The sequence below is a fragment of the Corticium candelabrum genome, chromosome 8 (assembly GCF_963422355.1).
Source record: "Corticium candelabrum chromosome 8, ooCorCand1.1, whole genome shotgun sequence".
Lineage (NCBI taxonomy): Eukaryota > Metazoa > Porifera > Homoscleromorpha > Homosclerophorida > Plakinidae > Corticium > Corticium candelabrum.
This window is the reverse complement of record NC_085092.1, coordinates 5814232-5840502: the sequence shown is the minus strand read 5'-3', so window position 1 is coordinate 5840502 and position 26271 is coordinate 5814232. Positions and strand designations below refer to the sequence as shown.

Genomic DNA, 26271 nt, shown 5'->3' with positions numbered 1-26271 from the left:
AAAACATTTATGCATTGAAACATTTTATTTAGTCAATTTATTATTTGCTATTTAAAATGTAGATAAACGCATGTACACACGCAAAAATGCGCGCGCACGTGCGCAAATACACGGTCCGGTAAACAAAACACATACGGGAATCGCTCGTTGATACCAATTGCGGGCGTGTAAAAGTGCTGCAAACGCCGTACAACTTGGCTCGATCTCCACGGCTTCACAACCGCCGAAATTTCACTCTCCGACCTGCTGACGTGCCGACGTGTTGTGGTCTCATAAGATCTCTCATCTTTTTATCAACCACGTGTTCACCCCTGGGCATTCCCCGCCAAGTTGACGTAATTCAGTCTCGGCGTTTTGTTTCTGTGTCAGCACATCATGGCCTACTTGAGCGGTAGGAACTTCGATCTCGATTCTGATTGGTCGATATTGGTAAGTGGTATCTAGGGGTTGCTTGTTGTTATAGGCGCCAACAACGATGCGATGGTCAATCGACTTGTGGCGCAGGGATTTATTATTTCTGCTGAAGTCGAGCAGGCGTTTAGGGTGGTCGACAGAGGAGAGTTCATTCCTGATGACAGAAAGGCACAGGCGTATAATGATGCGATGGTGATAAATGATCGACATTTTAAGACTTCTGGTGAAGTTTGACGGCTCGTTTGTCGATTGTTGTGTTTGCTCGCTTGTGTGTGTGTGTGTGTGTGTGTGTGTGTGTGTGTGTGTTTGTTTGTTTGTTTGTTTGTTGTGTGGTTGTGTGTTTGTTTGTTTGTTTGTTGTGTGGTTGTGTGTTTGTTTCTGTGTTTACAAATTTGTCTGTTTGTCTGTCTGTTTGTCTGTCTGTCTGTCTGTCTGTTTGTCTGTCTGTCTGTCTGTTTGGTTGTATGTCTGTTTGGCTGGCTGGCTGTCTGTCTGTGTGTTTGTCTGTATGTCTGGCTGGCCGTCTGTCTGGCTGTCTCTCCGTCTGTTTGGTTGTATGTCTGTTTGGCTGACTGTCATCTGCCCGTCTGTCTGTTTGTCCGTCTGTCTGTCTGTCTGTCTGTCTGTCTGTTTGGTTGTATGTCTGTTTGGCTGACTGTCTGTCTGTCTGTGTGTTTGTCTGTACGTCTGTCTGGCCGTCTGTCTGTCTGTCTGTTTCTCTGTCTGTCTGTCTGTCTGTCTGTCTGTCTCTCCGTCTGTTTGGTTGTATGTCTATTTGGCTGACTGTCATCTGGCCGTCTGTCTGTCTTTCTGTCTGTTTTGTTGTATGTCTGTTTGGCTGTCTGTCTGTCTGTCTGTGTGTTTGTCTGTATGTCTGTCTGGCCGTATGTCTGTGTCTGTCTGTCTGTCTCTCTGTCTGTTTGGTTGTATGTCTGTTTGGCTGACTGTCATCTGGCCGTCTGTCTGTTTGTCCGTCTGTCTGTCTGTCTGTCTGTCTGTTTGGTTGTATGTCTGTTTGGCTGACTATCTGTCTGTGTGTGTTTGTCTGTATGTCTGTCTGGCCCTCTGTCTGTCTGTCTGTTTCTCTGTCTGTCTGTTTGTCTGTCTCTCCGTCTGTTTGGTTGTATGTCTGTTTGTTCGTCTGTCTGTCTTTCTGTCTGTTTGGCTGTCTGTCTGTCTGTCTGTGTGTTTGTCTGTCTGTTGTCTGTCTGTCTGTCTGTCTGTCTGTCTGTCTGTCAAAGAAATATATTTTCATAAATTGGAACAATTAAGCCTGGTTCACAATACACCTCGCAACGCGACGCGAGGTGTATTGTGAACCAAGCTTTACAGACTATATCAAACTAAGTAACTCTTAACTAATGTCTAATACGCGATACACTACATTGACCCTAGCAGGGTCTTACAATGACTATCTAGTTAACTAAAGAACAAAAAACTGAAAAGTGTATGTCTGTCTTCTTGATAACGTGGATGGATGGATGGATAGACAACAAGATGTGCACCACCAACATAGAAGACGCCTAGTTGCATACAATCCATGATGACGACACTCAAACGAAGGAAATATTGACACAAAGACACGAAGCGAAGAGGGAAGTACCAAATGATGACTTGTAGACAGCAGACTGCAGATGAAAAGGTGTGTAAAGAGACGATCAAAACGAAAGGGGCCCCAATGGTCAACAGAGCCATAAAAGGCATTAGTGGACGAAGCTCCTAACGATGACTTGGACAACGACTTAAAAACTCTTCTCGTTGATCCTTGAGAAGAACAGACTAGAAATGTGTGCTGCCACTCTTTATCCGGGGTCTGTCTGTCTGTCTGTTTGTCTGTCTGTCTGTTTGTCTGTCTGTCATATGTCTGTGTGTCTATTGTTTGCCTGTCTATTTGTCAATTCATCGATTTGTCATTTGTTTGTCTGTTTGTCTGTTTGTGTGTCTGTTTGTCTGATTGTCTATTTATCTGTCTGTTTGTTTGTCTGCTATGACCAACCACCTATTACACAGTCTATTCAATTCTTCTCTAAACATTCTAGCATCGCATTTCTACGCTCTGATACTTGAAGCCCTAAAGCCAACCGCAGACATGAAGTTCTTGAACGTTTGCTGTGGCACCGGATACCTCACCATGCTTGTCAGTTACCTCATTGGTCCAGGCGGTCTCCTCCACAGCATCGAACCCGGTGAGTCTGCATGCAAGTTTGCAGAAGAGAAAGCAAGCAATTTCCTATCACGTTCGCCGTTCAAGAATCGTTTCTGTCATTCGTCGTTCGCGAAGACAAGCATCTTTCACATCACGAACAGATACAAATACGATCGGATATACGTTGGAGGCATGTGTCCAGGAGACAAGCTAAACTACATGCTCTCTTTCTTAAAGATTGGTGGAATCATGGTGATGCCCGTACAAGACGAAGTATGTAGTTTATGGTCAACTGTTTGAGAGGCAAGTGATTTATTCTTTGTATTGTTTGTGATGTAGCTTCAGAGGATTACTCGTTTGACTGGCAGGCGGTTTTCGAGACAGACGATGGCGATGGTCACGTTCTCGCCGATACCGGTGCCTGCACCACAGGATCCGAAGTCGGGTAAATGCACTTTGTCTGACAAAGTGAGACAAGACGGAACGAAAGTGGTGAGTTGTGAACATGTGTGCTTGCTGTTGGATGTGAGGTTTGTGAGTTATGAATGGATGGAGAGATGGACTGGTGAGCAGAAAGGGAGGATATTGGACAGACAGACAGGGAAACAGACAGACAGACAGACAGAGAAACATACAGATATACAGGCAGACAAAGAACCAGACAGACAGAGAAACAGACATACAGACAAAGAAACAGACAGATAGAGAAACAGACATACAGACAAAGAAACAGACAGACAGAGAAACAGACAGACAGACAAGGAAACGGACAGACACACACAGAGAACAGACAGACAGACAGACAGACAGACAAGACAAGACAGACAGACAGATAGACAGACAGATAGACAGATAGACAGACAGACAGATAGATAGACAGACAGACAGACAGACAAACTGACAGATAGACAGATAGACAGACTGACAGATAGACAAACAGAGACAGACTGACAGATAGACTGACAGACAGATAGATAGACACACAGACAGACAAACTGACAGATAGACAAACAGAAACAGACTGACAGATAGACAGACTGACAGATAGACAGACAGACAGATAGACAGACAGACAGACTGACAGATAGACAGACAGACTGACAGACAGACTAACAGATAGACAGACTGACAGACAAACTAACAGATAGACAAACTAACAGATAGACAGACTGACAGATAGACAGACTGACAGACAGACAGATTGACAGATAGATAGACAGACAGATAGACAGATAGACAGATAGACAGACACACAGACAGAAGGAAGGTTTGCTGCAGCAAGAAGGGAGGAAAGGAAGATGATCAAATACGAAAAACAACAACTTGCTGGCAATACATCAAGCCTCAATTTCCCTCCTCTGGTATTTGAACATTTTGGAACATGGGGATCAGAAGCTACCAACTATCTAAACAAACTAGCCAGAAGATCAAGGGACATTGAAGGCTATACAAATGAAGCTGACTTTAGAGGTTTTTGGAGAAAAAGATTCTCAATAATATTACAACGATGCAATGCTAGAGTCATCCTCCACAAGCTGACACGTGTCTTCCCTGGAGAAGAAGATGAGAACATAACACAATAGAGACTACCAAAGTAGTTTGCATTAAACTAAAGCTGAACTCACTAGATTTCTTGTATTTAGTGTTAGAAATGTAACGTAGAGTTTGTGTTTCAATAAATGAAATTGACAGACAGACAGACTGACAGATAGACAGACTGACAGACTGACAGATAGACAGACTGACAGATAGACAGACAGACAGAGATAGACAGACAAACAGACAGACTAACAGATAGACAGACTGACAAATAGACAGACTGACAGATAGACAGACTGACAGATAGACAGATAGACAGACAGACAGACTAACAGATAGACAGACTGACAGATAGACAGACTGACAGATAGACAGACAGACAGATTGACATATAGACAGACAGACAGACTGACAGACAGACAGACAGGCAGTAGCTTGCGTTAAACTAAAGCTGAAGTCAGTAGCTTGTTTGCATTTAGTGTTAGAAATGTAACGTAGAGTTTGTGTTTCAATAAATGAATTGACAGACAGATAGACAGGCAGACAGACAACAGTCAGACAGACTAAGATAACAACTCAACAAGAGATGCAGTGATTATCTAAGCAAATGAATTAATTTCTTTGTTGTTTCATGAATTTCTGCATGAGTGATACGTGTATGTATGATCCTGGCTTGTTGTTTTGAGTCAAGTTTGTGTGTTTAGCCTTTGAAACTACCGGAAAACAAAGACCCTGTTGCTAAACGATTGTTGTCTCGATTTAGAGCCCTCATTTCTGCCTTAGGTAAGATGATAGCTTTTGTGATCTGTTTGTTTGCCTTTTTAATGTAGGTTTGTCTGTTTGTGTGTTTGTCTCTTTTGTCTGTTTGTGTGTTTGTCTGTCTATCTGTTTGTCTCTGTGTGTTTGTTTGTCTGTCTGTGTGTCTGTGTGTTTGTCTGTCTGTCTGTGTGTTTGTCTGTCTGTCTGTGTGTTTGTGTGTTTGTCTGTGTGTGTGTGTGTGTGTGTGTGTGTGTGTGTGTGTGTGTGTGTGCATGCACCGTGTCTTTTGTCTGTTTGTATATTTTGTATGTTTGTTTGTTTGTCTGTTACTCTACCCATCTTTATGTCACTTTATTACATACAGTATTACTCATTGTCTTTTACTTCATTGTTTATTCACTTTACTGAGGCATCAGTAGCTTGTTGATGTGTTCGTCTACATTTCTGTCAGTCTCCTCATTTTTACTTTTCTGTCATTTTCGTTTGTTTGTCTTCAGTCTGTTTACTGTTTGTGTTGCATTCATTACATGTTGATATCATACACAACCGTTTCTATTTCATTATAGAATGCCTTCCCGTCGGTGTGGATCTTCCAAAATCGTTGTGCTTCATTCCAAGAACGGTCGGCAGTATTCTGGTCAAAGACGAACTTCGTGAAATTGGAGAAATATACCACAAGGTAACATACACCTCTACAGTTCACGTTGTATAAAATAGTTAATTTATTTTATTTATTTATTTATTTGTTGTGTTTAGAAATGTGGTGATGTGCCAAGCACAAGGGAGGGAGAAGCTGCTGTTGACACTGAAGCCGTTGTGAAGGATCTCAATCACAGGAGGAGTACAGAGATAATGTTCTTTTGGGAAGATCTGCGTGATGACACGATATGGCAGGAAATGGTTGAGTATTGTTTTGCTGCTAATGTTGAAGATGATGAAAGAAGAGAAGCGTGTTTTCATCGAATGTGCAAGGTGATGTAGTTTAGAGAGCATCTCTCCAATACAATAGTCTAGTGTATTGTGAGATGCATCCCTCCAATACAATAGTCTAATGTATTGTGAAATGCATCCCTCTAATACAATAGTCTAGTGTATTATGAGATGCATTCCTCCAATACAATAATCAAGTTTGCTTTAACAAAAATTGTGAGTCGTGTAGAGTCACGTCATTTGTCGGTGACACTTCAACGACTAAATTCGGACATAATCAATAAACGGGCATTGTCAATTGTTGGCAAGAAGGAGTCTGGTACCAGTGGACCAGCTAACCTTGCCAAACGAGAATTTAGTTTTGACTTTTCATAAATTTATGTTCGTGTGTGTGTGTGTGTGTGTGTGTGTGTGTGTGTGTGTGTGTGTGTGTGTGTATGTGTGCTTGGTTGCATTGTAGTTTGCGTTGTAGTTTGCATTGTAGTTTGCATTTTAGTTTGTGTTGTAGTTTGCTTGTAATTTGCCTTGTGCTTTTGATGACAGTTCTGAAAAATATATAATGTTGTGAGATGCATCCCTCCAATACGATAGTCTAATGTATTGTGAGATGCATCCCTCCAGTACAATAGTCTAATGTATTGTGAGATGCATCCCTACAATACAATAGTCTAATGTATTGTGAGATGCATCCCTCCAATACAATAGTCCTAGTGTATTGTGAGATGCATCCCTCCAATACAATAGTCTAATGTGTGAGATGCATCCCTCCAATACAATAATCAAGTTTGCTTTAACAAGAATTTCTACTCTCATCTTGCCTTCTTTGTGCATCACTTAGGCTGCATTGGTGAAGAAGTTGTCTCCTAACGATCATCACCACGTCTATCATGACGTTTTGAGTCGTCAGAGGCACAGAGACATGCCGTATCCCATGATGATGGAGTCATACCAGCAACTGATAATGGAACTCTTTGAAGACTCAGACTCAGACTCAGATGACGACGGTAATATGATGCATTTATTTCTTGTGTATGTAATATGTTATTGCATGATTTTACAGTCGAACCTCGCTAATCCGAACAGCCCGGTGCCAAGCCCCATTCGGATTAGTGAAGTTCGGAGTACAAAAACACGTAGCTTGGAGGTTCAGACCTCACCGTGGACACTGAGACCACTGGTGCATTTACTTACGTCTCTATACGTCGTGTTTGCGACACTGCGGGAAGGACTACACTAATACCCCATTCACACGAGCACAGTTCCAAACTGGGCCGAGCCGAGCCGAGCCAGCCCGGACTAGTACAGCAAGCCAGCTCGTGTTCACACGACATGTAGAGAAAAGCGAGCCAGCCGAGATAGTAGGCATGTTTCTTGGTGTGCAAGCTAGCTATGTTGTTTGTAGAGACACTGCACGCTCGTTCGTGAGTATCCCGCTTTGTTCATTTGTTCCGTTAATTTGACGTAAACTTCCCTGTTTCTAGCACAGCCTTCAATTTGAATCTGGATGCTGCCCTCACCCCACAATTCAATGAGGTACAAGGTTTCGTGCTCTGACCATGCCTTTTTCGTATCTAGTGAGCATGTGTGGCTGTCAGCCTGGCTTGGCCCGTATTCACACGATGATTTGAAGTCACGCTGACCAGGGCCAACCCGTGCTGGCACAGCAAGTTGTGGTTCGGCCATGCCAGCACGGATCAGCCCGCATTTGCACGACGATTTCATTCAGCGCTGGCCCAGTTAGGAGAGCCGTGTGAATGGGGTATAATTGTTCTAAACACATGTACACTGTACTGTCACCTTCATGACTTAAAATAGTCAGACACGTGCATTTGCGTACAGTAAAAGTAGACAACCACTTCTTTGCTGCCAATTTACGTAAGCTACGTAAACAAGCTATGTTGCATGAAGTTGCTTCATCTTGTTCCCGTAGCCACGTCAAGCGGTCAGTAAGCTTTCCGAATGCGTTTGCATGACTAATGACTTCCCTGTTTCAATCTGGGTAGCTACCTAGTCATATTTCTCGCCGGAAGGATGTAGGCAGAGATGGTCTGGCTACGCGAGACTAGTAGCTACCCGGATCAAGCTGCTTCGGAATTCCTATTACGATCTAGGTACACGAGGCAGAGCACCAAGGGTAATTCTGATTAGCGAGGTTTGACTGTACTCTGTTACACATTGCTGCCATGAAGCCTTGCAGTGATGTCATAAAGTTGTTTGGTTTTGATGTTGTATGAAGACTGTCTATAGTTGTAACATCAAGTAGGCGTCCGTGGATGATCAAGATGAGCTGGAATTCGTGTAGTTTTATGTAGCTTTTACGTGTTGTACGTGGGAATGGTTGTTAACGAATACAAAGTGATTCATGTAAACTGGTTTCACGTGTAGTACGTTGTCAGAAAGTGAAGATGCCGGCTTGTTGGGTGTCAGAATAACGAGGTCTGACTGTAAAATTTAGTTCACTGGATGCACAAGACCACTCTATGCAGTACAAATTATGCAACAGTTTAGATCTTGCTTTGAACGTTTGTATTGCTGTGTGGTTATCAACAAACAGTTTCTAATAATTTACAGAAATGATTGCAATGTAAGTTCTCTGGGCCATCCTCTTTGCATCATTTCATGATGATTGCCCAGTATACGTATTCTCTAGAATGGTATGCACTGGAGTCTTGTATGAGTGAGAGCATGTAAGAGGGGTGACAATTGAGTGTGCTGTTGATTACCATACTCACTTGATTGTTACCTCACGTCCAATAGTTGGGCCAGTGTCAAACGTCAAGTGAATGGGATGGGGTCTTACTCAAATATTGAGACCTAAAGTTGTTAGTCGGTGGAAATGATTGATTTATTAACTTAAACGGCACGTTGCTACACTAGTAGAGCTTCAAACCACCACCACTACCCAAAGTATAAAACCTAATCTTGTATACCCAGTATGTATCCGAGTTGTTGTTTTTGACACCTTCAACACGTGGTCGACATTCATGCACAAGTTGAAGAATGTCATCGTTTCTACAGATGCAAGTCTAGCAAACTGTCACGTGCAAAGCACCATTTAGCACTAATTAAAGGACTAAGAGGTGTGAAAATCTTAGAGCTGTGGACAAAGTTGGGGTGGGGGCTTACTTGAGTACTGGGGTAATAATCAAGCGAGTACAGTAAATAATGCATAACTGTTTCGTTGATATGTTTCATGATGCCTTATTAGGTGAAAAGAAGATTCGAGCTGAAAGAAGAGCTCGTATGCGTATGATGGGTCCGAGTCGTCGTATGATGCCCGAGATGCTGATGATGGAAATGATGCACGGGTACGACCTGGAGGACGCCGACTTCTTCTTCGACGAGTTGCCATTTATGATGAGAATGGGCCCGATGAGAAGGTTTGGATATGGCGGAAGGGAAAGGAAGCGGGAGTTTGATGAAGAAAGAAATCACGAGTCAGAGGAGACTGGTGTGTTGGAGCCGATCATCAGGGATGTCCCGCCTCCCGTTCTTGGTCGGGAGTGGCCTAATTACAATGATACGTCACATGGAGATGGTAAGAAAGTGTTTTTAGAAGGTGTCTTTTATTGGTTACGATGTTTGCTGTGTGCTGCTTGACTGTGTGTTGTTTGTGATATCGACTCATTAAGAATGTGTTGTTTTGTTTGTTAGTTTGTCTGTCTGTCTGTTTGTTCTTTGTCTCTCTGTCTGTCTGTCTGTCTGTCTCTCTGTCTGTCTGTCTGTCTGTCTGTCTCTCTGTTTGTCTCTCTGTCTGTCTGTCTGTCTGTCTCTCTGTTTGTCTCTCTGTCTGTCTGTCTGTGTCTCTGTCTGTCTGTCTGTGTCTCTGTCTGTCTGTCTGTCTCTCTGTTTGTCTCTCTGTCTGTCTGTCTGTCTGTCTGTGTCTCTGTCTGTCTGTCTGTGTCTCTGTCTGTCTGTCTGTGTCTCTGTCTGTTTGTCTCTCTGTCTGTCTGTTTGTTTGTTCATTTGTCTGTTTGTCTGTCTGTCTGTCTGTCTATTTGTTTTCTGTCCGTCTGTCTGTCTGTCTGTCTGTCTATTTGTTTGTTTGTCTGTCTGTCTGTCTATTAGTCTGTATGTTTGTCTGTCTGTCTGTCTGTTTGTTTATCCATTTGTCTGTTTGTCTGTCTGTTTGTCTATCTATTTGTCTGTCTGTCTGTTTGTCTGTCTATTTGTCTGTCTGTCTGTCTCTTTGTCTGTCTGTCTGTCTGTCTGCTTGTCTGCCTGTCTGTGTGTATGTCTGTCTGTGTCTGTCTGATAGTTGTTATTTTTTTGTGTGTCCTTATGTACCCGCTTTTCTATCCATCTGTATCCACTTTTTCAGCTTGTGTATCATCTACATATCTGTCTCTTTGCTTTCCAAATCTCTGAGTGTTGGAACTGACTAATTGACTTTATTGATTCATTACAGGCTCGGGTCGTCGTTCACAAGGTTCTTCCTCATTGCCAACAGATTTCTTTCCCTTTGATGCAATTCCACCTCTCCCTGGTGATCCATCGTTTGGCAGAGGCGAATCAGGCCAATCGGCATATGCCAGAGCATTAAGAACGCGTGCTTTCTCTGAAGCCAGGTCACTTGTTGATACGATAAGGTAAACCAGATGCATATCGTGTCTCTTGATTTATGTTTAAGGTTGTCAGTATGTAACGAACGATCAAAGAGTTAGGTGATAGGTAGACAGGGTTGCCACACCTACGAATAAATTCGTAGTCTACGAATTTTTGCTGCAAAAGCCGCCTATGAATAAATAGATCATTGAATATGTCGTGGCTATCTTACAAGCACAGCGTCTCTAAGCTTTGTGTAGAAGGTGATCGTATTCTTCTTCCTTATGTCCAGTTGACTCCTTACCTTCACAAAGCTTTCAACTAGTTTTTGGCACTCGTTATCCATCACAATGACTGTGCTCAGCTCTGCCGTCACGAAGGTCTGGCTGATGGGCGAGGGCGAGGGCGGAGCCTGAGTCTCGACGCATGCACCAAAACTGCGATTTGGTTTCATGCTGATAGGCAGGGAGGGTTAAAGACTCAGACTCCAACCCACGCACCTTGTCATGTTGGAGCCTGAAAAGGAGTCCAACGGAGAAGATAGGAAACCGGGAAACTGCGAAGCGATTGAGAAGCGGACAAGGTGTGCTGCTGCCGTGCGAAAACCAAGAGCTGAGTTCGTGCCACGTATAGCGCAGACGTACTAGCACGATCACACCCTGACCGCACGCAAGCATGGCTCGGGGATTGGAGTGAACCTCGTCTAACTACGTTAGACACCATTTTACTTCTTGCAGAACTGTCTCAGAGACCATAGTCTTGTGATCCCGTTCACGACGTTCTCGTTGTTGTTTGTGTGCTTACGGGCCTCACGAAGCTAAAACCTAACCGGGATGCGTTCACAAACCCGTATGTGTGCAGATTGATATAGCTAAACCTCTAATTACTAGCTTGTCTTCGTGGAGGATCATAACGTGTTGATGTAAGTACATACATAATTGTAATGTAACAAGTATAATGCAAGTGATTTGCGTTATAAAGATTAGATAAACACTACAGTACTGGATGCTTCTAAACAACAATAGGGAACAGAGCCTGCAAAGGCCGAGTTGTCTACGGAAATTGTGAACTGTAGTGGGTGTGGTTCCAACAAAACCAGGTGAGTGTGTCGCCGTGAGTGACATTCACCTACGAAAAAGTGTGGCGACCTTGGGCAGAGTGGTTTGTCTTGTGTGGATAGTCAGTATTAGCATATGTTAGTGCGTTTATTGTTTCGTTTATTGAGTGGATTAACAATGCGGGTTAGCATTTGTTGATGTGTTGTGCTGTCTTTCTGTTGGTCTGCTTGCCTGTTGGTCTGTTTGTTAGTTTGTTTGTGTGTTTGTCTGGCTGTTTATGTGCTTGTCTATTTGTTTGTCTGTCTGTTTTCTGTATATTTACTTTTCTGTTTGTACGTGACGTGTCTGTCTGTAATATCACACAAACTATTTGCACACCAGCAGTCATTTAATTACCTGAAAGTCTTGAGTAACATAAACTTACATCTTGTCTACTGTTTCTTTGTATGTAGAGCATCCAGTGCTAGTAGAGTATCACCAGCAAATTTAGACAAGGTAGACGAAATGAAAGCAGCAGCTGCAGCTGCTAAGATGGAAGTCACACCACAAGAGATCGAACCGGAACCAGTTCCCATGGAAACAGATGCTGATCGCAAGCGAAAAGAGAAGGAAAAGAGACGAGAAGTAAAGGTGCGACGCGTTCAGGAAACGATGGTGAGCATGAGACGCAAACAAGGCATCTTCAAACCGGACGACAACTACCACGCCGTTCCTGACTGGGAGTTAATGTGCTTGATGGCAAGCAAACCGTCGAATGACTGGACGTACGAACATGATGAGGAGCTAGTGCGATACCTACACAGGGAGATTGAGAAAGGATCTATGATAGTAAGTGACAGTTAATTGACAATGAATGATACGTTTTCGGTGCGGGATATCACGGTCTCTAAGAGAGCAAGGATAGCATGCCAAGAGAGCAGTCTTCCAGCATACTGCAGAATGGGTTTTTGAATAATTACCCTCATTTACCAACAATTACTGTAAAACAGAAGCTCGAGTGTTCGGCCGATTGTTTCCCCCCTCTCCCCCTCCCTCCAACGGAGGAGAAAGACCATCTGGAGACATTTGCTACTCAAACAAACTGCTGACTCTCTATCCTTCAATCAGAGGGCCGTTCAATGTTTGTGCATCCTTGATGCACGTCGCTATTGGCTCTTTGCTAATGTAATTTCTCTTTGACGCGAGTGCGTGTAGTCTCGACACGTGCCATCCAAGTCTACAAACAACAGGTTGGCTCTTTCTGGCTTTTTTTGTTGTATGTCTCTCACTCTAAGAGCGCTATAGACTCAAAGCTTATCACAGAGGCCAACCAAAGGTCGACTGTAATGTACACAAATCATATCTCTGCACATTGCCCTGCATTGAGCATAAATACCACGCTTATTAGATGGACTCGTTCAATGCATGTGACGTACGACACCCTGAGCGACTAGAAGTTGTTTTGCATGTGTTGCCTATTCCTCGAAGGAAGAAAAGGAAGACAAAGGAGAAGCCGACATGCAGGTGTAGCTCACACACTAACGAAATGTGATATCAGATGGTAAAAGCAATTAACTACTCAGTTACAAATGCATTAGTAGAGAGCCAATAGCGATGTGCATTGTTATCAGCAGTTATCGTGAATGCACAAACACTAACCAAACGTGTAAAATCTTGATTGGAGGATAGAGAGTTGGTGGGTTTCCTTTGAGTAGTGAATGTCTCCAGCTGGTCTTCTCTTCCGTGGGGGGGGGGAGATGACCGGCTGGTCACTCCAGCCTATGTAATACGTGGCTACACAATGACCCCAGGGCCTGTAAATAGCATTTAAGTCATGATGCTATAATTTTGGTTTCAACTATAAATATAAATATATTAGTTATTTAATCACCTTATTTAACTGGAAGGTTTGGCAATCGTCGACTGTCCCAAGTACAGTTTCTTAAAGATAGTCTGGCTAAAACCGGACCTACCGGACAGGTTTCTATGGCCCTGATTCAGTTCACTCTAGAAAAAGTGGTTCGGACCGGCTCCTACATCCCTGCTTACTGTTCCTGATGAGGATGAACTGGAGAAAGTTTGTGGTTTGGTGTGCACGTTGTGTCACCGCTATCAGACAAACCAGTGAAGTCGTACTGATACTTGGTCAACAAAAGACTGTACACTCGTTATAGAACAACACAGTCGGTCAGAAATGCATCAGACGGCAGTTGCTCATGAAATAGCAACCGTGTGGGCTGAGAATGATGATGGAATTCAGTAAGCATTTGAAAGACAAAAGAGCCTTCAGTGAAATGCTTTAATTGATGCACTCAAAGTAGCACACACTCTGACCAAGGAAGGAAGCCGTGCCACTTGAGGTTTAGCTGCGCTTTGAAACATTCTAGTGACCGCACTACATTTAGTATTAGAGGAGGATAAGTGTAGTATTAGATCGTATAAACGCAGCTTTGGTTATTAGTAAATATTTATTTGTGTTTGGTGAATTGGTTAGTATAGAATCGTTTTGTGTTGCAGATGATGAATACACCGCTTGAGAAGACGATTACACCGGATCTGTTTTCAGACAAAGAGAAGCTTGAGCTTTATCCGAAGCTCGCGCCCTTCTCTCCCATTCTTCTCACGTTTCGAAGTATCATGCTCAAACGCATTGTCAGTATGATGGACTCGGTGCTGCATCTAGTGGCGGGAACTTCGTCGACGACGAGTGTCATACCGAAAGATGATGCAGCAACATGTTATTCCTGGTTCGGCGAGACGTCGTTTGTGTCTAGTCACAAGGTTGGTGATAGTTTATCAAGGATGTTTGTATGTTTAGGCTGTGTGTGTGTGTGTGTGTGTGTGTGTGTGTGTGTGTGTGTGTGTGTGTCTGTGTGTGTGTGTCTGTGTGTGTCTGTGTCTGTGTCTTGTCTGTCTTTATTTGTCTGTCTGTCTGTCTGTCTGTCTGTCTGTCTGTTTGTTTGTCTGTCTGTTGTCTGTCTGTCTGTCTGCCTGTGACAGTGTCTGTCTGTCTCTCTCTCCGCCTCTCTGTTTGTATCTCTGTTTGTCTGTATCTTTGTCTGTATCTCTCTTTCTCTCTCTGTCTGCCTGTATCTCTGTCTGTCTGTATCTCTGTCTGTTTGTTTCTCAGTCTGTCTGTCTGTCTGTCTGTCTGTGACAGTGTCTATCTGTTTCTCTGTCTGTATCTCTGTGTCTCTGTCTGTCTGTCTGTCTGTCAATACATATATTTTCAAACATTGAACTATTATACACCATCTATGCAAAGCAACTAAATACTACCCAAGCCAATAGGGCTTGGTTCTACCTACAACTATTTATGTTTATGTTGCTGTCTCTTGAAACAATCTTCTTTATTTTTCTGTCAATCACTCTAGCATTTGATCGTTGTAGACACACAGAAAACACAGATCTCCAGTATGTCTTGAAGGTTGATGCATTTGGCTTTCCGTCTTCGTCTCTTGATAGCTGTGATAGTTTCTTCAAATAGTCTTCAGCTTTCTCTCCCCAACAGCCAAAATGTTCGAAGACTATAGGCACAAATGTTGGTCAAAAACCTCCCTGTCTGTTTGTCTGTCTGTGTGTTTATCTGTTTCTCTGTCTTTCTCTCTGTTTATTTGGTTATACAGTGATGCTTCTCTTTGATACATCTGGGTCAGATCTTACTAAGTCAAGACATGGTGCAGACACACAACAAGTGTTTGTATAGAAGCATGAAAGCGAGCTATGTTTGTCCTTCACTATCAACCTCTTTACTCAAAACTAATTGCACGACCGTAATTCAACAACTGATGATGACATCGACCATCTTGTCTTGCAATAGACGCCAGTAGCTTTTGTTTCAGTATTTTAAGTTTGTCTGTTCACCTTGTACGTACACATCAGCTGTTGTCAATGTAATTGATGCAATCAATAATACAACAAAACACACACACACACACACAGTGGCATGCACACACACACACACACACACACACACACACACACACACACACACACACACACACACACACACACACACACACACACAGTGACACACGCATGCACGCACGTGTGCACACACACACACACACACACACACACACACACACACACACACACACACACACTAGAATTCATGAGATTCTGTTCTTGTTGTCCTCACATCATTTGCATTCTTCCTGCAGGCTCAACTTGTCCAACCAACGTGTTCAGTCTCATCCAACTCATCAAGTGACGATCTCACTCAAGCCTTCAAGAGTCTATTTGCTCTACCACAAGTTCGTCTGTTGCTGCCACTTTCACAGAAGCGTCAGTCTCTGGTCAACGCTCTTTTACGATACAGCACAGATCGAACAAGGATCTTGAAGGCTCGTATGCCGACCATCAATATTGACAGGAGACAGGCACTTGAAGCACAAGATATGGCGAACAACTTGGACGTGTCAGTCTTCATGCAAGTCTACAGTGAACTGAAACACGGGAAGGTGATCAAATATCGGTGAGTGTAGGGCGGCTGTGCAAATGTATATGTATGGGACAATGTGACATGAAACGTGTGAGGTGTAGCGAACACACACACACACACACACACACACACACACACACACACACACACACACACACACACACACACACACACACACACACACACACACACACACAATTTTGGTCAGTCGGCCAGAAGGCAAATTAATTCTTGCATCTGTGGGAAAAGAGTGGCCAAGAATTCTAGACTTTTTGGCAGTGGTGTTTTTCTGTGTAGAATGTTTGGTTTTAGGCGTTGCTTTAGTGTGTTTAATGTGTAGTGGTCCTGATGTATGATAGTATATATGGTTTTGACAGACAGACAGACAGACAGACAGACAGACAGACAGACAGACAATTACAAGTATAAGCTGTGTGTCATATACATGAGGGCTTTATTACCAATTTGCTTCAGATGGCCAAGGTTGTCTCGTGATCAATGGTGGGAAGTCAAGTTCATCGGAGAAGGCATCATTGATCAGGTACCCACCTACATAGCAGTGACGTAATAGTCGATTTGGTGCGTTGACAAAAGGTCATACATTAGGGAGGAGGATTCAGGGATTCGATGGCACATATAGCTGACGAACTGTGTCCACCAGATCCAAATGCCAAAAACCATTTGCCATTCTTTATCAAGACTCCGAACCAGAAGGTAATCTCTATCACACACACACACACACACACACACACACACACACACACACACACACACACACACACACACACACACACGTTGTATACAAGGTGTACGATTTGATGTCTAGAACGAAGTCGGAGATCATCAAGATTGCTACATTCCTAATCCTTCTTGCTACGCACCCGACATCTACAGGCAAGAAAGTTTTTTCAACGATGTCATACAGAGATGTTATGTGTATGTTTGTGCAGATGGATAGGGCAGCTAATGGGGGCAGCTTATCGCAGCTCGGAGACTTTCAGTCTTGCTTTGCCACCGTACATTTGGAAATTGCTGTTGGGTGTGCAGGTGACATGGGGACAAGACTATGTGTCAGTTGATCAAGACATTGTGCAAAGTCTAGGTGAGTTGGAAGATGCATGAATGGATATTACAATTTGTGTGAACAGTTTAGAGAGACAGATGGTGGACAGACAAGAAGTGGGCAGATAATGGACTACACCAGACAGATAGACAGACAGATAGGCAGACAGACAGACAGATAGACAGACAGGCAAATGAATGGATGGACAGACAGACAGACAGAATGGACGGACAGACAGACAGACACAGATGTACAGACAAACAGACAGACAAATGGACAGATGTATAGACAGACAGACAGACAGCGAGACAGACACAGATGTACAGACAGACAAATGGATGGACAAACAAACAGACTAACAGACAGACAGAATGAACAGACAGACTGACAGACGGACGGATAGACAGACAAGTGTACAAACAGACACATAAATTGGGAGCACTGAGAGATGCACATACGCGGTCAGACTCTATACATCATGTGGTGCAGTGTTGTATCTGTTGCATAGATATACTAGAAGATATGTCTGATGCTGTCTATGTCAGCGACATGCAGTCAACCACAACTCATGCTGTAATGTTAAGTGACGAGTCTGTCGTTGAGCTGAAGGAGAACGGCTCACAGCAGTCGGTTCTTAGTCACGAACGTCAAGAGTACGTGCAGCTTGCGAGGAGAATTAGAATGACTGAGTGTGAAGAGCAGGTACAGTACCCTTTGTCTGGTGTCACAAATTAGACTAGCTTTGTGTTGTGTGCCATTGCTTTGTCTATGTGTCTGTCTGTCTGTCTGTTTGTCTGTCTTTCTATGTGCTGTCTGTTGTTTGTCTGTCTGTCTGTCTGTCTGTTTGTCTGTCTCTCTGTCTGTCTGTTGTTTGTCTGTCTGTTTGTCTTTTTGTCTGTCTCTTGTTTGTCTGTCTGTCTGTCTATGTGTGTGTGTGTGTGTGTGTGTGTGTGTGTGTGTGTGTGTGTGTGTGTCTGTTTGTCTTTCTGTCTGTCTCTTGTTTGTTTGTCTGTGTGTGTGCACACGCGCGTGTGTGTGTGTTTGTCTGTTGTTTGTGTGTCTGTCTGTTTGTCTGTTGTTTGTTTGTTAGACTGTATCTACTGTATGTGTCTGTTTGTCTGTCTCTCTGTCTGTCTATGTGTCTGTCTCTCTGTCTCTCTGTCTGTCTATGTGTCTGTCTGTCTGTCTGTCTCTCTGTCTGTCTATGTGTCTGTTTCTCTGTCTGTCTGCCTGTTTGTGTTTGTCTGTCTGTCTATCTGTCTGTCTATCTGTCTGTTTGCTTGTTTGTCTGTCTGTCTATATTTCTGTTTGCTTGTTTGTTTGTTGTCTGTGTTTCTGTCAGTCTGTTGTCTGAATGCTCGCCTGTCAGTCTGTCTGAATTCTGTCTTCTACTTCTTTATCTCAAGTGTGTTACTCCATAGTCAAACGTGCATGAGTACATCCAAAGAGACATAAAAAGCCTGACCCCACAGCTTGACTCCTAACACCATTAACGCAACGCGCATGCGCTAGAGTTATAGTAATACCTCTGTGCACCACCGTCCAGACCAACGGACCAACCTGCGGCCAATTGGAATGCAGCGCATGCGCACATCGTTATCCCTGGTATTAATTACAATTTCCTCCAGGTGTCATGGTTGCGAGAAGGTCTAGTTTCCGTCGTCCCAGAAGGACTCCTCAGTGTCATCACGTGGCAAGAGCTCGAAGTCAACATCTGTGGCGACCCGGAAGTATCACTCGACGACCTCAAAGCTCAATGTAGGAGTCTACTAGCCTCGGTCTTCCAGACCCGTGTAGCGCCAATTACAATCGGCCACCATTTAATATTAATTAATTGGCGCTACACGGGTGTGGGAGTCCGAGGCCAGGAATTTGAAAAAATACAAAAAAATTGAATTTAAATTTTAGGTCATTACAGTGGCGAATTGGCGTCCGGGTCGGAGCAGGTGCGTCAATTGTGGAAGGCGTTGGCGTCGTTTTCGTCTCACGATCGCAGTCGGTTTGTACGTTTTGTGACCGGAAGGAAACGCCTGCCCGCCATGTTGACCATATCTCGCTCGGCGAGGCTGCTGGCTGAGGACGCGCTACCGACGGCGTCGACGTGCGCTAACACGCTTTACTTGCCCAAGTTCTCATCGGACGATATGGCGGTGAGGCGACTGCGCTACGCCATTCACAACTGCGTTGCTATAGATACGGATACGAATCCGTGGTGACCCGGATAACGTCAATGATTGTATGTTCGCTTTGCATGTAGGATTTGTCGTAAATTTTTTTCCGTAATTAATGTATGAGCTGCACGTTTGCTTTACAATGACATAATACTGTATATGCATTTTTTCGTGTTTTTCGAATCTACACTGGTAGCCTCGACCTCCCAGACCCGTTTAGCGCCTAAAGATTGATGTCATAAATATTAATATGTAGCAAACTAGAGCGCGTTAGTCGTGAGCTGTATGTACATACCTAAGGCTCTAGAAAAATTGACGACTATTACAGCCAATGCCTAGGCATACGTGCAGCACTTGATAACTAGCTAAGGTTTTAGTCGACGTTTTCAACTATTGTGTGACTTGATACGATAGTTTGTGTTCTGTAATCTAGTTGCCAAACTGTTTAAGCTATATAAATAATGTGCGCTACTGCAACATGAAATTTGATAAAGTGTATAACGTGCGTTACTGCAACATGCAATCAATAATGTACATAGCGTGCGCTACTGCAATATAAAATCAATAGTGTATAACGTGCGTTACTGCAACATGGAATCAATAAACTGCATCGTGCGCTACTGTAACATGCCATCAATAAACTGCATCGTGCGCTACTGCAACATACAATCAATAATGTACCTAACGTGCGCTACTGCAATATAGAATCGATAAAGTGTATAACGTGCGTTACTGCAACATAAAATTCGATAGTGTATAACGTGCGCTAATTCACTAAAGCGCTTGATTAGCGCGCTGTGTGCATTCATTTTTTACTGTCACTCAGTCTGTCGTTCTAGCCTAGTCGTTTGGGCTGCTACTTTGTAACTGGAACGAAAAGTAAGTCCATGTAGTCGTCAATAGTAAGTGCCGCCGCGGACCGAATGTAGCTACACATGTACGAGTCTAGACTGTCGTCGTCGGCGAAACCACTACGTATCATAGGAACAAGATTTTAGTCCGCAGCGCAGGCATCTATCAACGAGCGTAGACGTTGGCCAGTCTTTGAGCGGGTGACACGTTGGTGAAATTAACATAGTAAACTGGCAACGGAAGCGATTGCGCATGCGCAAAACAACGGCAGATGTAGTCTCGCGTAGCCAGACTCTTCCTGTCTACATCCTGTTGCCGCATACGGCAGGATGTAGGCGGGAAGGGTCTGGCTACGCGAGTCTAATCGTCGGTTTACTTAGTCGCCATGTTGCTCGACACCTACGACATTGACATACGTTGCGTTTACTCTAGATAGGTTATGAAATTGATAATAACAAAATAAGCAATAACAGTTTTTAAATTAATTAATTAATTAATTAAACAAGGTGCAGCCATGTCGTATACGTACTACAACATTTTTATTTTAGAACCAAAATCTGTTTTGTCTGTGCCTAGCAAAGACGTTCACAAGATTTTCTATACTTTATTTCTTGTGCAGCGGTGTAAAAAATGTTGTCTCTAATTAAGTAATTAATTAAGTGTATTTTTGTTGTTGTTGATTTGTTTTTGATTTTGCTGTTGTCGATGTTGTTTTAGTGTAGTTAGCTTTTGTTGTTATAGTTATTGGTTTTGTTGCTGATTTGGTTTTTGTTTTGTCGTTAACTGATGTTTAATATTAATGTTGTTGTTATTGTTGTTGTTGATAATAATTTGCTAAAAATGTTTATTGTTGTAGTAGATATTGCTTTTGGTGTTGTTGATGTTGTTGTTAATGTTGTTAACTAGTACAGTTGCTTTTGCTGTTGTTGTTGTTTTTGTTTTAATTGTTTTTGGTGGTTTGGGCTGTTTAGCCTCGAACTTCCAGACCTGAAAGCGCGCGTTCTCTGGTCGGGAAGTTCGAGGCTAGTTGTTGTTGTTTTTAGTTTTCCTTTTCCTTTTTGTTGTCGTAGATGCTTTTGTTTAAACTATTGTTTTTGTTTTTTTTGGTTTTGTTGTACATTGTTGTTGAGTTGTTGTTGTTGAGTTGTTGTTGTTGAGTTGTTGTTGTTGTTGTTGTTGAGTTGTTGTTGTTGTTGTTGTTGTTGAGTTGTTGTTGTTGATGTTGTTAATGTTGTTGTTTTTGTTTTTGTTAACGCTGATGCTGCTGTTATTGTTGTTATTATTATAGTTTTTGTTGTTATTGTTATTGTTGTTATTATTATGGTTTTTGTTGTTGTTATTGTTGTTATTGTTATAGTTTTTGTTGTTATTGTTATTGATGTTATTGTTATGCTTTTGTTGTTATTGTTATTGTTGTTATTGTTATGCTTTTGTTATTGTTATTGTTGTTATTGATATGGTTTTTGTTGTTATTGTTATTATTGTTATTGTTATGGTTTTTGTTGTTATTGTTATTGTTGTTATTTTTATTGTTGTTATTGTTATTGTTATTATTAGTATGGTTTTTGTGTCGTGCTCAACCAGATCAGTCTGGTTTGTTGTTATTGTTATTATTATTATTGTTGTTATTATTATTATTATTTTTGTTGTTATTGTTATTGTTGTTATTGTTATGGTTTTTGTTGTTATTGTTATTGTTGGTATTATTATGGTTTTGTTATTGTTGTTATTGTTATAGTTTTGTTGTTATTGTTGTTATTGCTATGGTTTTTGTTGTTATTGTTATTATTGTTATTGTTATGGTTTTTGTTGTTATTGTTATTATTGTTATTGTTATGGTTTTTGTTGTTATTGTTATTGTTGTTATTGTTATTGTTATTATTAGTATGGTTTTTGTTATTGTTATTATTGTTATTGTTGTTATTGTTATGGTTTTTGTTGTTATTGTTATACTTGTTATTGTTTTTGTTGTTTTTGTTATTGTTATTGTTATTGTTGTTGTTGTTAATGTTATTGTTATTATTATTATGACTTTTGTTGTTATTGTTGTTATTGTTATTGTTGTTATTGCTATGGTGTTTGTTGTTATTGTTATTGTTCTTTTTGTTATTGTTGTTATTGCTATTGTTATTGTTGTTATTGTTATTATTTTTATTGTTATTGTTGTTATTGTTATTGTTGTTATTTGTTATGGTTTTTGTTGTGTCGTTATGCCCCTCCATAATGGGCAAGTGGGGTCTTCACCCTCATCTGGGCTCCCACTAACCCGGCAGGTGAGCCCAGCGGGGTACATGTTTCCGTGTAGTCCATACGGCGATCAATGACTAGCCAATTCGATATAGATTGCAGGCATTACGGTGACCGCATACTCGATACAGCACGCCTAGTGGATATCAATGACCACCAGGAAAGCACCGGACGTCTATTGTTATTGCTGTTATTGTTATACTTGTTATTATTATTATTATTATTATTATTATTATTATTATTATGGTTTTCGTTGTTATTGTTATTGTTATTGTTGTTATTGCTATGGTGTTTGTTGTTATTGTTATTGTTGTTGCTTCCTACTTAGGTTTTACACGAAACAATGACGGAAGAGAGTTTATCTGCTCGTGAAATAGTAGAGGGTGATGCTGAGGCATTTCCGTCTGAGCGTCTCTTGAGAAGAGGTTACGCTGATAGAACATTTATCAAGCAGGTACTGCAAGGTTCTGACGTAAAATCTTCTCTTGCGTCGCTCAACTCGCGAGGAAGACCTTTGTTGCACACATTACTTCAAGTTCGATGGATTGGTGAAAAACCGGGTAGACGACAAGGTAACACACAATATTTTCAATTTCTAAATGTTGGACACACATGCACACTTTTCATTTACACACACATACACACACACACACACACACACACACACACACACACACACACACACACACACACACACACACACACACGGTGGAGTGTGTGGTCGAAACGACCAAGCTCATTTATGGCTCTGTCTGTATTTCCAAAGACCAATGCGTTCTGTGCAGGAGCGTCCACAAACATCGCAAGTGAAGTTGCCACTCTTAGAGTATACTGCAGTCTTCCGTTCCTACCTTTTTTGTTGAAGTACTTTCAAACGTTGGTCTGTAAAGTGTTCTAAGCACTTTTCGCAATAAGATCTCCACAGAGATCTGTCTGACACATAACATTCCTAGTTGGATACATCAATATTACAAGATTCCAAATTGGATTTAGTGTGTCTTTAATTAAAGCGTAATTTCTGACCTCCTGCGACGCTCAAGATTGACATTAGTTTTATTATCTCGTAATGTTCTTACATTCCATGTTGCAAACGTCAACTTTAGTCTTTTATTTTCTCTTTTCTTTCTACCGCAAGATTGATTGCTCGCTGACTGCGTTAAGCCAGAAAGGTTTCAACGGAGTAAGCTTTCTTTGTCTATGGATCCTTTTCTCTCCCCTTCTCCTATTGGAGAGAGCAGTGGTATCTCTTAGGGCTGCTCTGACACTCAGATAGGACACAAACGGTGTTGTCACTCCATTTTGGACTTGAAAAAAGAATAGACAAAGACACAGAAAAAAACAACGCCATAAAAGGACCTGCACAATAGAATGGACTAAAGTAAACTGAGCGTGTGCAGAACTAATTCCACTGTCTCCTCCAGTACCTGTTATCTAGATGTTGAAAGGTGTAAGACTATACACCGTACCAAGCAACATGTATGGACGCAGTAAGCTGACAAGAAAACTAAAACCACGATTTGGTAAACTACTCTTCAGAGCCAAAGTGACCACAACACACACACACACACACACACACACACACACACACACACAGACACACACACACACACACGCACGCACGCACGCACACGCTTACACACACGGGCGCGCACGCACACACATTAGTGTCTTATTCCCTAAATTCCTCTAGTAAAACATTGCGGCAATTCTGTTTAGCTATTGCGCTGCTGATGCATCACGGAGCTGACGTGGATACGCCTGACCGTCGTGGTTGGACGGCATTGCATGTTGCTGTAACGGAAAACAAACTAACAAAAGAGGAGCTGCGTTTACTAGCAAAGCAATCGAAAAACGTCGATGCTGTAAACGAAGATGGATACTCACCGTTACAATTACTGGTTTGTATATACACAAACACAATATATGCATTCACTCATTGATATAAATTTTTAAGTGTAGCATTTTGTAACTCTATTTAGTTGATGTCGACAACAACAAATGATGATTTTTTAGTCGTTCTCTTGGATGCCGGAGCCAAGCCGCACTGGACAGCGCGCAATCATTGCTCTCCTCTGCAGACTCTCTTGGCGACTTCCACCGACCCAAAACATCACTTGACTCTTGTCACGGAGCATGCGCATCAAGGTTACCGGTGTCACATCGCAACACATCTGCGAGAGCTGCGTCACTATGCAATTATCAGCTGTTCGGGAGATGCTCTGGAGGTAAATATTTTAATGGTTTAATATAATTACATCGTAAAAACGTAATAAAAACAAAATTAGGGGCAGATCTATAGGCTTTCTTATGCAGAAGAAGAGTACGTTTGGTTTTTGAAACTGTGACGTTCCTCTCTAGAGCAGTTGTACATTTTTACAAACAATGTTATACTATATATATATATATATATATATATATATATATATATATATATCTGCTAGAAGAGAACAGAAAATCAGCCTCAGTAAATGTGCTCAAATATTGGCATGTCATAAGTCGAATCTATTTACTCGTTCTGCACAGTGCATGGCGTCGCTATAGGCATGGACGTGGTCATGGCCTCTGCAATATTAAGTAGGTGTGGACTCTTAGATTTAAACAGGTGTCATATAAGTTAGACCCTAAGCTGGTCTCCTCAATTTTGGAGGTCCAGCGACGCCCTATACATATATAGTTCTGCCTTTAGAGTTGTGGTTTGACGCAAATTGGCTCTTCCTTTTCACAAGTTGCCTGACTGATAGCTGCAGGTCCAGCAGTGCACATGCTTTCCGCCCTCTAGCAAATATGTTTGTCCGATTATCTGATCCCATCATGCATGCACTTAGCTTTATGCTTATCTGAACACGGCTGATGAGGTTCTTCATGCATGCACGCTGACAGGAAGACTCTAAAAGGCCTGTTCATTTTTTCTGGTAAAGTAATAGTAAGAATCTCTTTTTTCTGGTACCCATGCATGCAGGAATATACTCTCCGTAGCCGCTTTGTATTCTTATCTGAGCACAATGTACAACATTGCGTTTTATGAAATCGCGACAAGGAAGTCGCGTAGGAAAATAGAAGAAAGCACCAGTAGACATTGGTCTGATGCGTTTACAAGAAAGTACAGAATGCGAAGAGACCCAGCAACATATTTTCGAACAGTTTTGAGGCGCATTGCATGGCATGCAAATTTTGATATACATAGATAGCCTGAAGAAACACACAATAGATGTGCATGTCGTTTGTTAGCTGCTGGTTACAGAGGCCGTATAGAACATGTATCTAGAGAGACTGTATCCGCACAACTTTGCAGGGTTGAGCTTTAGCTAAGGTTGGTTTACAGTAAATTACGCAATCCGAGCGTCATTCCAGCGTATAACGTAAACGTAGTCAGACGCTGTATAAACATGTCTGAGGAACGTCTTCTCAGCTGCATGCGAAAAGGGTCTGGCGTCGAAGACCGTTCCTAGCGCAAGTGCCGCTGCTATTGCTGTATGCCTTCTTGCCAAGATTTCCTTTTCTTGTTGAGATTTTCGTCGTCTACTGGACCACGTGAGTGAAAGCGCGACAGGCGATTGGTATAGTTACAAACCGCATTATTTCCGGTTTACGTTACGTTCACGCTCGGGTCTAATCCAACGTCTTGACGTTGGTCAGAATGTAGTGCATGGTAACATGTTTACAGTAATACGCTGACATTACGTTGGCGATACACTGGGCTGACGCTGGGCTTGCGTAAGCCAGCCTCTAGATGGAGGGCTTGCGTCGGTGCGCCCTCTTCCTCTATAAACGGCGCAAATGGTAAAATAATGTTTCCAGCGTTCTTTGTCTAAACTGTAATACATGTACATTTCTTTAGCTACAGTTTGTTGCTCTAAAGTGTTTGAACTAGCAAACTTAGCATACGAGTACAATATTTTCGGGAGCAAATCTATATATCTATATCTATCTATCTATCTATCTATCTATCTATATATATATATATATATATATATATATATATATATATATATATATATATATATATATATGATATCAAGGAAATATTGCATAGCTTGTTTTGTCTAGGCTCTACTTGACAAGTGTAATGATACACAAGATCAGATACCTGGTGCCACGGACTCGGTGCTCGAGGCGGCCGCAGC

At 42.1% G+C, this 26271-nt stretch overlaps 1 protein-coding gene across 1 annotated transcript; it reads left to right on the top strand.

Moving 5' to 3' along the window:
• The first annotated feature begins 152 nt into the window (after positions 1-152).
• Positions 153-19212, top strand: LOC134183103 (uncharacterized). The gene is made up of 20 exons (XM_062650565.1): positions 153-391; positions 464-637; positions 2454-2833; positions 2900-3052; positions 4804-4882; positions 5425-5537; positions 5615-5830; positions 6627-6792; positions 8997-9326; positions 10197-10377; positions 11844-12219; positions 13888-14151; positions 15534-15847; positions 16289-16355; positions 16421-16528; positions 16641-16708; positions 16765-16916; positions 17386-17579; positions 18506-18635; positions 18786-19212. Exons 1-20 carry the CDS (start codon positions 376-378, stop codon positions 19091-19093), a joined length of 3789 nt encoding a protein of 1262 aa, XP_062506549.1. The 5' UTR covers positions 153-375; the 3' UTR covers positions 19094-19212.
• Positions 19213-26271: the final 7059 nt, after the last annotated feature.